This window comes from Oncorhynchus mykiss, chromosome 7, assembly GCF_013265735.2.
Source record: "Oncorhynchus mykiss isolate Arlee chromosome 7, USDA_OmykA_1.1, whole genome shotgun sequence".
NCBI lineage: Eukaryota > Metazoa > Chordata > Actinopteri > Salmoniformes > Salmonidae > Oncorhynchus > Oncorhynchus mykiss.
The window spans coordinates 430,515-442,894 of NC_048571.1; the positions used below are offsets into that span (position 1 = coordinate 430,515).

General features: G+C 48.7%; 1 protein-coding gene across 4 annotated transcripts in view; it reads left to right on the plus strand.

The window, feature by feature from the left end:
* Positions 1-6,554: 6,554 nt before the first annotated feature.
* LOC110495368 (growth arrest-specific protein 6) overlaps positions 6,555-12,380 on the plus strand; it is a 28,170-nt gene continuing 22,344 nt past the window's right edge. For 2 of the 4 annotated variants that reach the window (XM_036981918.1, XM_036981919.1), the window contains exons 1-2: positions 6,555-7,275; positions 7,520-7,680. In XM_036981918.1, the coding sequence (XP_036837813.1) occupies positions 7,206-7,275; positions 7,520-7,680 (231 nt within the window). In that variant the 5' untranslated portion in view covers positions 6,555-7,205. The remainder of the gene's footprint in view (positions 7,276-7,519; positions 7,681-12,380) is intronic. The other 2 variants (XM_036981916.1, XM_036981917.1) reach the window with 2 other exon arrangements.

The window sequence follows — 12,380 nt, forward strand, 5'->3', positions numbered from 1 at the left end:
TGGGCCAGCATCCCTGTGGAACGCTCTTATGGGGTCAATTTCACGCCATATGTATTGAATTCAAAATAAAATAAATCGTGAAGATGAAAAATAAAGATGAGAATGTAAACATTTTCGAGGACGGGTGAAATAAAGGATGTTGAAATCAAAAATCTGTCAATTGAAAGCAAAACGTAAAGAATTGTAGGTCCGCTAGTTTTGGAGTGACGGTTGGTCTTAACCCAATCAATGAACATGATAGGCTTTTTTTCTATTGCCTATTTAAATAGACGGTCTGACGTCAGCTCGTTTTAGCTAACGTACTTCAAATTGTCAGTCACCGGTCAATAATGTACGGATATTAGAAGCATGTCTATCTAATACATTTAATGACAAACCATCTAACTACTTGGGTAAACATACGAATTACCTGTTGCACAACGTTCGGCTCAGGTGTATGGAGAACCACTTACCAACACCTGCGCCGAACGTTGTGCAACAGGTACATTTAAAAAACTTTTTTTATTTTTTTTTTAAATATTTGATTAATTTAGCAGCCGCTCTTATCCAGAGTGACTTACAAGATCAGTTAGGATTAAGTTCCTTGCTCAGGGGCACATTGACAGAGTTTTCACCTAGTCGGAGCTGGGATTCTAACCAGCAACCTCTCCGTGACTGGCCCATCGCTTTAACTGCCAGGTGCCATGGTAAATCAACATGGAGGCCTGAACTTGCAGTGAATATCCGGCAGGGGGAGTAGTTGTATCATGAATGCACCAGTGAATACTGAACTGGCATTTACTGTAAAAGATAAGTTTCAATCCCACCCTTGCAATCTAAATTGTGTTTTCTAACCTACATGTAGAAACCGGCGAGATCTAAACTTTTTCCTAAAGAGGTTATTGCACTTTTTGGAATCAAACTTTGATTTTCAGTAGTGGATATGTATAGTAGTGGATGAGTAGCTGGAGTGCCAGTCTGTTTGTGATATCATGCCAACTCCTTGTCACTCATTGGCTTGACAATGAACAATGTTGCAAGACCACAACCAGATCTGAGACCACAACCAGATCTGAGACCAGATCTGAGACCACAACCAGATCTGAGACCACAATCAGATCAGAGACCACAACCAGATCTGAGACCAGATCTGAGACCACAACCAGATCTGAGACCACAACCAGATCTGAGACCACAACCAGATCAGAGACCACAACCAGATCTGAGACCACAACCAGATCTGAGACCACAACCAGATCTGAGACCAGATCTGAGACCACAACCAGATCTGAGACCACAATCAGATCAGAGACCACAACCAGATCTGAGACCAGATCTGAGACCACAACCAGATCTGAGACCACAACCAGATCTGAGACCACAACCAGATCGGAGACCACAACCAGATCTGAGACCATGCTAGTGGAGGAGTATTTGTTCTGTAGTTTTTGCAACTGGACAGTTGAGACACAGTGGATTAGAAAGTATTCAGACCCCTTGATATTTCCATGTTTTGTTACGTTACGTTTTTTTCCCTCATCAATCTACACACAGTACCCCAACAATGACATCACAGTACCCCAACAATGACATCACAGTACCCCACAATGACATCACAGTACCCCCACAATGACAACGCAAAACAAGTTTAGACATTTTTGCAAATGTAAAAAAAAAAAAAAACGAAGGTCACATTTACATGAGTATTCAGACCCTTTACTCTGTACTTTGTTGTAGCACCTTTGGCAGCGATTACAACCTCAAGTCTTCTTGGGTATGACGCTACAAGCTTGGCACACCTGTATTTTGGGATTTTCTCCCATTCTTCTCTGCAGATCCTCTCAAGATCTGTCAGGTTGGATGGGGAGCGACGCTGCACAGCTATTTTAAGGTCTCTCCAGAGATGTTAGATCGGGTTCAAGTCAGGGCTCTGTCTGGGCCACTCAAGGACATTCAGAGACTTGTCCCGCAGCCACTCCTGCGTTGTCTTGGCTGTGTGCTTAAGGTCGTGTTGTCCTGTTGGAAGGTGAACCTTTGCCCAAGTCTGAGGTTTTCATCAAGGATCTCTCTGTACTTTTCTCTGTTTATCTTTCCCTCGATCCTGACGTGTCTCCATCGATTGCTCAGTTTGGCCGGGCGGCCAGCTCTAGGAAGAGTCTTGGTGGTTCCAAACTTCTTACATTTTAAGAATGATGGAGGCCACTGTGTTCTTGGGACCTTCAATGCTGCAGACTTTTTTTGGGACCCTTTCCAAGATCTGTGCCTCGACACCATCCTGTCTCGGAGCTCTACGGACAATTCCTTCAACCTCCCGGCTTGGTTTTTGCTCTGACATGAACTGTGGGACCTTATATAGACAGGATTGTGCCTTTCCAAATCATGTCCAATCAAAAATAATTTACCACAGGGGGACTCCAATCAAGTTGTAGAAACAGCTCAAGGATGATCAATGGAAACAGGATGGACCTGAGCTCAATTTCGAGTCTCATAGCAATTGGTATGATTACTAATTTCTGTTTTTTATTTGTAATACATTTGCAAGCATTTCTAAAAACCTGTTTTTGCTTTGTCATTATGAGGTATTGTGTGTAGATTGAGGGAAAAATGAATGTTATCCATTTCAGAATAAGGCTGTAACGTAACAACGTGGAAATAGTCAAGGGGTCTGAATACTTTCTGAATGCAGTGTAAACCTGGGTCGACCCCCCCCCCCACAGCTTGGAATGTATGCAGTGTAAACCTGGGTCGACCCCCCCCCCCCCCCCCCCCCCACAGCTTGGAATGTATGCAGTGTAAACCTGGGTCGACCCCCCCCCCCCCCCCCCACAGCTTGGAATGTAATCAATACACTTTTTGCAGTGAGCGTCCTTTAACACATGCCCCCCTGCTATGTGGTTCAAATGTGTTACAAGTGACATCTGATCTGAAACTACCTTGTGAGTCTCAGGTGTAACATTAACGAGACAGACGGCACAGAAGGAGAAAGGCAACGTCTTATGAGTTCCAAACCCACTTTGCTAGTTTGTGACTTTTTTTTCACGTTTCATCTTTACTTTTCTTGTACAGGGAGTTCATACCATTATCACATATGACCGTCAAGCACTACTGGACATCAGATCGACAGTTATTAACCTTCGACCTCGATTTTCAGATCGCAAGGCCGCCGGGCCAGATGGAACTCCAGGGCGTGTTCTCAAAGCAGACCAGCTGGCAAAGTGTCTTCACTGACATTTTCAATCTGTCCTTGTCCCAGTCTATAATCCCAACATGTTTCAAGCTGACCACCATTTGTCCCTGTTCCCATGAACTCCACGGTAACCTGCCTAAATGCCTGTAATTATAAAGTGCTTTGAAAGGCTGGTCATGACACACATCTACACCATCATCCCAGACACCCTGGACCCACTCCAGTTTGCATACCGCCCCCCTACAGATCCACAGATGACGCAATCTCAATGGCACTTCACACTGCCCTCTCCCACCTGGACAAGAGGGGAAATAACTATGTGAGGATGCTGTTCATAGACCTCAGCTCAGCGTTCAACACCATAGTCCCCTCCAAGCGCATCACCAAGCTAGGGACACTGGGACTGAACACCTCCCTCTTCAACTGGATCCTGGACTTCCTGACGGGCCGGCCCTAGGTGGTGAGGGTAGGCAACAACACTGCTGCCACACTGATCCTCAACACGGGGGCCTCTTAGGGGTGTGTGCTTAGTCCCCCTCCTGTACTCTCTGTTCACCTACAACCTCATGGCCAGGAACGACTCCAACACCATCATCAAGTTCTCTGATGACACAACAGTGGTAGACCTGATCACTGACGGCAATGAGACAGCCTACAGGGAGGAGGTTATAGATTTAGCAGTGTGGTGCCAGGACAACAACCTCTCCCTCAACGTCAGTAAGATCAAGGAGCTGATCGTGGACTACAGGAGAAAGAGGGGAGCACACCCCCATTCACATTGACAGGGCTGTAGTGGAGCAGGTCGAGAGCTACAAGTTCCTTGGCATCCACATAACTCAGGACTTAACATGGCCCACATACACCCACACAGTCCTGAAGAGGGCATGACTGTGCCTCTTCCCCCTCAAAAGATGAAGAGATTTGGCACGGGCCATCGGATCCTCAAAATGTTCTACAGCTGCACCATCGAGAGCATCTTGACTGGCTGCGTCACAGCTTGGTATGGCAAATGTACTGCTCTTGACCGCAAAGCACTACAGAGGGTAGTGCCAACAGCCCAGTACATCACCAAGGCCGAGCTCCCTGCCATCCCAGACGTCTATATCAGGCGTGCCAGAGAAAGGCCCCAAAAATGACCCCAAACTTGAAGCCATAGATAGTTCACTCTGCTTCCGTCCAGCAAATGGTACCGGAGTATCAGCTCTTGGACCAACAGGCTACCAGATAGTTTCTACCCTCGAGCCATTAGACTGATAAATAGTTCATTAATTGCCCCCACACACACACACACACACACACACACACACACACACACACACACACACACACACCGACACAACACAAACATACATACACACATACAGACACACACACACACACACACACCGACACAACACAAACACACATACAAACACACTTTTACACTCATCATATGCTTCTGCTACTCTGTTCATTGTTTTATTCTTATTATTATCTATCCTGATGCCTAGTTACTATACCCTGCCTTCATGTTCATATCTACCTCAAACAGCTCGTACCCCAGCACACTGATCTGGTACTGGTACTCCCTGTATATAGCTCCACATTGATCTGGTACTGGTACTCCCTGTATATAGCTCCACATTGATCTGGTACTGGTACTCCCTGTATATAGCTCCACATTGATCTGGTACTGGTACTCCCAGTATATAGCTCCACATTGATCTGGTACTGGTACTCCCTGTATATAGCTCCACATTGATCTGGTACTGGTACTCCCTGTATATAGCTCCACATTGATCTGGTACTGGTACTCCCTGTATATAGCTTCACATTGATCTGGTACTGGTACTCCCTGTATATAGCTCCACATTGATCTGGTACTGGTACTCCCTGTATATAGCTCCACATTGATCTGGTACTGGTACTCCCTGTATATAGCTCCACATTGATCTGGTACTGGTACTCCCTGTATATAGCTCCACATTGATCTGGTACTGGTACTCCCTGTATATAGCTCCACATTGATCTGGTACTGGTACTCCCTGTATATAGCTCCACATTGATCTGGTACTGGTACTCCCTGTATATAGCTCCACATTGATCTGGTACTGGTACTCCCTGTATATAGCTCCAGATTGATCTGGTACTGGTACTCCCTGTATATAGCTCCACATTGATCTGGTACTGGTACTCCCTGTATATAGCTCCACATTGATCTGGTACTGGTACTCCCTGTATATAGCTCCACATTGATCTGGTACTGGTACTCCCTGTATATAGCTCCACATTGATCTGGTACTGGTACTCCCTGTATATAGCTCCACATTGATCTGGTACTGGTACTCCCTGTATATAGCTCCACATTGATCTGGTACTGGTACTCCCTGTATATAGCTCCACATTGATCTGGTACTGGTACTCCCTGTATATAGCTCCACATTGATCTGGTACTGGTACTCCCTGTATATAGCTCCACATTGATCTGGTACTGGTACTCCCTGTATATAGCTCCACATTGATCTGGTACTGGTACTCCCTGTATATAGCTCCAGATTGATCTGGTACTGGTACTCCCTGTATATACCTCCACATTGATCTGGTACTGGTACTCCTGTATATAGCTCCATTGTTGTGTATTTCATTCCTCTTGAGTTGCTGTTTTAATGTGTTTTACTCTGCATGGTCAGGTTGGGTTCATAAACAAGCATTTCACAGCTAAATCTACACTCATTGTATTCAAGCTCATGTGACAAATACAATGTGATTTTGATTTGATTCTGCTGTGACATTGTTCCACGACCTGACTCAGATCTGGACTAACATGTGGAGGACATGGAAGAGAGAGAGAGAGAGAGAGCTGCAACCTATACTTATGTGTATTTATTTTCCCTTCCCATTCGTACTATTTGCAATTGCGAGAAAGAGAGCGAGAGAAACATGATTTCTGAGAAATCGTAACAGAATGTGATTAGATGAGAAAAACAGCTTAACATAGTTCTTGGCAGAGGGTATTTGTTGCGCAAATGTGAGCCTTAACACAGAGAGAGAGAGAATATTTCTGAGAAATCATAACAGAAAGTGAGTCCAAAAAAAAGAAAGAGAAATTCTGTGGATTGATGAGAAAATGACAGGAACGTTGAGGCTTAAAATAAACTGCTGGGAAGAAGGGGGGGGGGGGGGGGGGGGGGGTCTGGGTCGAGATTTAGTTTTCAACTAATGTCACAAACAGAGGAAGATTAGGTTCAGTTGTTTAATTTAGCTGAGATTATTTTTGTTCCTCCCTGCGCTGCTGATGGCTATTTTGGTCCGCTCATACCGGAGTAATAAAGGCCCATTGCACTATTGTGAAATACTTAAAAATGTTGTGTTGATTTATCTTGAGGTGCTACAACACCCTCAGCACTCCTCCTTCCCTCTACGATGTCTGGCATGCTATAGGCTAGGTTGGAATAGTCTGTACAATGCCAAGGCTACGCAAAGTCACTGCAGGTAGATGGGCAGGGGCAGAAAGACTGCAGTCACACATAGAGAGAGAGAGAGAGCTCCCATAGCACTGCCGAACGGCAGAGCAAAAGCCACTCTTCATTGCTAACTCCCGCCTGCGTGCAGTCGACGTAACTTTTCCAAAAAAAAGCAACTCCCCTTCGGATGTGTAGGTTGTCTCCTTTGTCCACAGTTCGGGCTGGTCGCTGGGTGTATTTTACGCCTGCTACGTTAGTAGCTGGGACAACCAAAACGAGATGGGGGCGAAGTAGGTGGCTCGCCAGATAAGAGTGAAGGTTGGACTGTCTGTACTGCAGTGGCGGTGGGAAGCCTTGGTTGTGGTATGCGGACTAAGTAGCTAGGAAGCAAGGATACGAGTGAAGAAGGAAAACGCTGAGTTAAGTGTAACGGCATTCTCGCCTGCTGTGAAGTGAATGTTTGAACTTGCAGTGTGTTTTATACACGACTGCTACCTGGTTGCTAGCTAGAAGCTACATTGAACACACAGAGAGAGAGAGAGAGAGAGAGAGAGGGGGGAAGGAGAAACTTTCCAGCCTGACGCAGAACCGCAGACATGCAGTTGACAGAGATCCTTGGTTCAGGAACCTTCCTGATCCTGCTCCTTGTCCCGTGGTCCGACAGCCGTAAGTAAACAACAAAGCCCACTAAGCTATTTTTGGCACTGCGTGGGGATAACATTGTTGTTTTAGCTTGCCAGCTAGTTAATTCGTTGTTGAATAATGTCATTTGTTTTCTGCTTAGCTGATGCTTTGAAACCTCACGCCCAGGACTTTTTGCCAGTAAGTTAGGGGCTGGATCATTTTAACAACTAAAATGTAGTACGGTAACTCATGGGAAATTATGTTCTGTGCTTGTGGTTATTTTCAGTTTCCTTGTCCCCGGAAGAAGCTAACCAGTTCTTGAGGAGACACAGGAGAGCGAATCACGTTTTCGAGGAGACGAAACAAGGGCACCTGGAGCGAGAGTGTGTGGAAGAGAAGTGTAGCAAAGAGGAGGCGAGAGAAGTATTCGAGAACGACCCTGAAACAGTGAGTGCACTACACACTTATTCACGACACACTTGATCGTGTCAAATCAAATGGCACTCATTGCACTTCTTTCCATTGCATATAGACACGGACTAGCTGCGCACATTGGATTTGTCTTGCCGTAATGACTGATCCTATAGCTGACTTGTTTATAACATAACGATTCTGTGTTCAAGGTGTTCAAGCTCCAAAATATAGATATGACTAATTACTGGCAAACACGCACCAGTCCGATCAATTCATTGCACGGTATTCAACTAGCACATTGGGCCGTGGGGAACATGCCAGATTATGTACATTTGCATACTACTGTAAGGTTTGTGATTATGTAAATGATCCTGCTTCATGCGCGATGGGCTCATACATGGGAGTGATTATGCTAATGAGCGCTGTACTGCTGTGTTTTTGATTGGTCCTCGGGGAGGCTGCTTACAGTAAGCGGATGGAAGGTGAGGGGGGGGGTGAGGAATGTGTTTTAACAGACAGAGCAACAATGCGCTCGCACACAGGTTTTAATCTGACGTGTTCCTGTCACACAGGGCTCCTATCCCCTTAGGGATATATACGTTAGGGTCTAGGTTCTGCCAGCTAGCTTCATGAATGTGTTGAGCAGCCTCCAGCATCCATGCTATTAATAATTCTACATCCCACACGCCTCCCTATTCCCTATACAGTGCACTACTTTTGACCAGGGCCCATAGGGACATGCAGTATCATTCTTCCTTGGTCAGTGTCATGTGGGAAGTAGACCATATGTAGATTAGCATATTAAACAGGCTTAATGCTGATCTGTAAATGTTGTCCGTATATATTGGGATTGTTATAAGAAAAACAAACCTGTGTTTGTGAGGTAAGAGCTGGGGTGAACGTGAGAGTGGAGAGGTGCATCAGGTGGTGAGATGGGGGGGGGTTGTAATGGGCTCAGAGGAGGATGGGGGGGGGGGGGTTGTAATGGGCTCAGAGAGAGGATGTGTGGTACTAGTGGTGGTGAGATCGGGGGGTTTAATGGGATCAGAGAGGAGGATGTGTGTGGTACTAGTGGTGGTGAGATGGGGGGGTTGTAATGGGCTCAGAGGAGGATGTGTGTGGTACTAGTGGTGGTGAGATCGGGGGGGGGGGTTGTAATGGGCTCAGAGAGAGGTGTGTGTGTGGTACTAGTGGTGGTGAGATCGGGGGGGTTTGTAATGGGCTCAGAGAGGAGGATGTGTGGTACTAGTGGTGGTGAGATCGGGGGGGTTGTAATGGGCTCAGAGAGGAGGATGTGTGCTACTAGTGGTAGTGAGATCGGGAGGGTTGTAATGGGATCAGAGAGGAGGATGTGTGGTACTAGTGGTGGTGAGATCGGGGGGTTTAATGGGATCAGAGAGGAGGATGTGTGGTACTAGTGGTAGTGAGATCGGGGGGTTTAATGGGATCAGAGAGGAGGATGTGTGGTACTAGTGGTAGTGAGATCGGGAGGGTTGTAATGGGATCAGAGAGGAGGATGTGTGGTACTAGTGGTAGTGAGATCGGGAGGGTTTAATGGGATCAGAGAGGAGGATGTGTGGTACTAGTGGTAGTGAGATCGGGAGGGTTGTAATGGGATCAGAGAGGAGGATGTGTGGTACTAGTGGTAGTGAGATCGGGGGGTTTAATGGGATCAGAGAGGAGGATGTGTGGTACTAGTGGTAGTGAGATCGGGAGGGTTGTAATGGGATCAGAGAGGAGGATGTGTGGTACTAGTGGTAGTGAGATCGGGAGGGTTGTAATGGGATCAGAGAGGAGGATGTGTGCTACTAGTGGTAGTGAGATCGGGAGGGTTGTAATGGGATCAGAGAGGAGGATGTGTGGTACTAGTGGTAGTGAGATCGGGAGGGTTGTAATGGGATCAGAGAGGAGGATGTGTGGTACTAGTGGTGGTGAGATCGGGGGGTTTAATGAGATCAGAGAGGAGGATGTGTGGTATTAGTGGTGGTGAGATCGGGGGGGTTGTAATGGGATCAGAGAGGAGGATGTGTGGTACTAGTGGTGGTGAGATCGGGGGGTTGTAATGGGATCAGAGAGGAGGATGTGTGGTACTAGTGGTGGTGAGATCGGGGGGTTGTAATGGGATCAGAGAGGAGGATGTGTGGTACTAGTGGTGGTGAGATCGGGGGGTTTAATGGGATCAGAGAGGAGGATGTGTGGTACTAGTGGTGGTGAGATCGGGGGGTTGTAATGGGATCAGAGAGGAGGATGTGTGGTATTAGTGGTGGTGAGATCGGGGGGTTGTAATGGGATCAGAGAGGAGGATGTGTGGTACTAGTGGTGGTGAGATCGGGGGGTTGTAATGGGATCAGAGAGGAGGATGTGTGGTATTAGTGGTGGTGAGATCGGGGGGTTGTAATGGGATCAGAGAGGAGGATGTGTGGTACTAGTGGTGGTGAGATCGGGGGGTTGTAATGGGATCAGAGAGGAGGATGTGTGGTACTAGTGGTGGTGAGATCGGGGGGTTGTAATGGGATCAGAGAGGAGGATGTGTGGTACTAGTGGTGGTGAGATCAGGGGGGTTGTAATGGGATCAGAGAGGAGGATGTGTGGTACTAGTGGTGGTGAGATCGGGGGGTTGTATCGTGACAGGACTGCAGCCTCATTCACAGATCCATTATTCATTCTAAACGTGCCTCTCTCTGACTCTGCAGTTCTCTCACAACGCTGCAGTTCTCTGGCTCTGCAGAGGGAGTGTTCCTGGTTACCATACCCCTAACCTAGTCTCCCTAGCAACCAAGTCTTCAATTGCATCCTTAGTCTCTCTCTCTGCAGCAGTTGGAAAGTTTCTGCCTGTTCCCCCTCCCTCTGTCACACTCTCTCTCTCTCTAAAAGGAGATTAGATGGAGAAGGATAATGATGTTTGAGAAGTGTCTCAGTAGAACTACACACAGTCAGGAGTCACTTATCTAAATGACCTTCCATTTCATGTACTGTTCTTCATCTTTCTCTGTCAGTGCAGCAGAACTCTCTGGAGAACCATGTCATTGTCCCATCAAGTCTTGTTCTAATTTTAAGTTTCCCCAGTTACCTCCATGTACTGTACTGTACTGTACTGAAGGCAGGCAGGCGGGCAGGTAGGAAGGCAGGAGGGCAGGTAGGAAGGCAGGTAGGAAGGCAGGTAGGAAGGCGGGCAGGTAGGAAGGCAGGTAGGTAGGAAGGCAGGTAGGAAGGCGGGCAGGTAGGAAGGCAGGTAGGAAGGCAGGTAGGAAGGCAGGCGGGCAGGTAGGTAGGAAGGCAGGTGGGCAGGTAGGAAGGCAGGTAGGTAGGTAGGAAGGCAGGCGGGCAGGTAGGTCGGTCGGTAGGAAGGCAGGTAGGTAGGAAGGCAGGCAGGCAGGTAGGAAGGAAGGCAGGCGGGCAGGTAGGAAGGCAGGTAGGAAGGCGGGCAGGTAGGAAGGCGGGTAGGTAGGAAGGCAGGTAGGAAGGCGGGCAGGCGGGCAGGTAGGAAGGCAGGTAGGAAGGCAGGTAGGAAGGCAGGCGGGCAGGTAGGTAGGAAGGCAGGTAGGTAGGAAGGCAGGCGGGCAGGTAGGTAGGAAGGCAGGCGGGCAGGTAGGTAGGCAGGCGGGCAGGTAGGTAGGTAGGAAGGCAGGCGGGCAGGTAGGTCGGTAGGAAGGCAGGCGGGCAGGTAGGTAGGAAGGCAGGCAGGCGGGTAGGTAGGTAGGAAGGCAGGCGGGCAGGTAGGTAGGAAGGCAGGTGGGCAGGTAGGAAGGCAGGCGGGCAGGTAGGTAGGTAGGAAGGCAGGCGGGCAGGTAGGTCGGTCGGTAGGAAGGCAGGCGGGCAGGTAGGTAGGAAGGCAGGCAGGCAGGTAGGAAGGAAGGCAGGCGGGCAGGTAGGAAGGCAGGTAGGAAGGCGGGCAGGTAGGAAGGCGGGTAGGTAGGAAGGCAGGTAGGAAGGCGGGCAGGTAGGCAGGCGGGCAGGTAGGAAGGCAGGTAGGAAGGCAGGTAGGAAGGCAGGCGGGCAGGTAGGTAGGAAGGCAGGTAGGTAGGAAGGCAGGCGGGCAGGTAGGTAGGTAGGAAGGCAGGCGGGCAGGTAGGTAGGTAGGAAGGCAGGCGGGCAGGTAGGTAGGTAGGAAGGCAGGCGGGCAGGTAGGTCGGTAGGAAGGCAGGCGGGCAGGTAGGTAGGAAGGCAGGCAGGCAGGTAGGTAGGTAGGAAGGCAGGCGGGCAGGTAGGTAGGAAGGCAGGCAGGTAGGTAGGAAGGCAGGCAGGCAGGTAGGTAGGTAGGTAGGTAGGTAGGAAGGCAGGCAGGCAGGTAGGTAGGAAGGCAGGCAGGCAGGTAGGTAGGTAGGTAGGAAGGCAGGCAGGCAGGTAGGTAGGTAGGTAGGAAGGCAGGCAGGCAGGTAGGTAGGTAGGTAGGAAAGCAGGCAGGCAGGAAGGTAGGTAGGAAAGCAGGCAGGCAGGAAGGTAGGTAGGAAAGCAGGCAGGCAGGAAAGCAGGCAGGCAGGTAGGTAGGCAGGCAGGAAAGCAGGCAGGTAGGAAGGCAGGCAGGTTGGATGGCAGGCAGGCAGGCAGGAAAGCAGGCAGGTAGGTAGGCAGGCAGGTAGGATGGTAGGAAGGTAGGCAGGCAGGTAGGTAGGCAGGCAGGTAGGAAGGCAGGCAGGTAGGAAGGCAGCTCGGTCCCAGAACTGTTTGTGCTCTAGCTAACTCCAATGCTGTCATAGTGAAACCCAACACATGCTAACGAGGAGTTTATCATA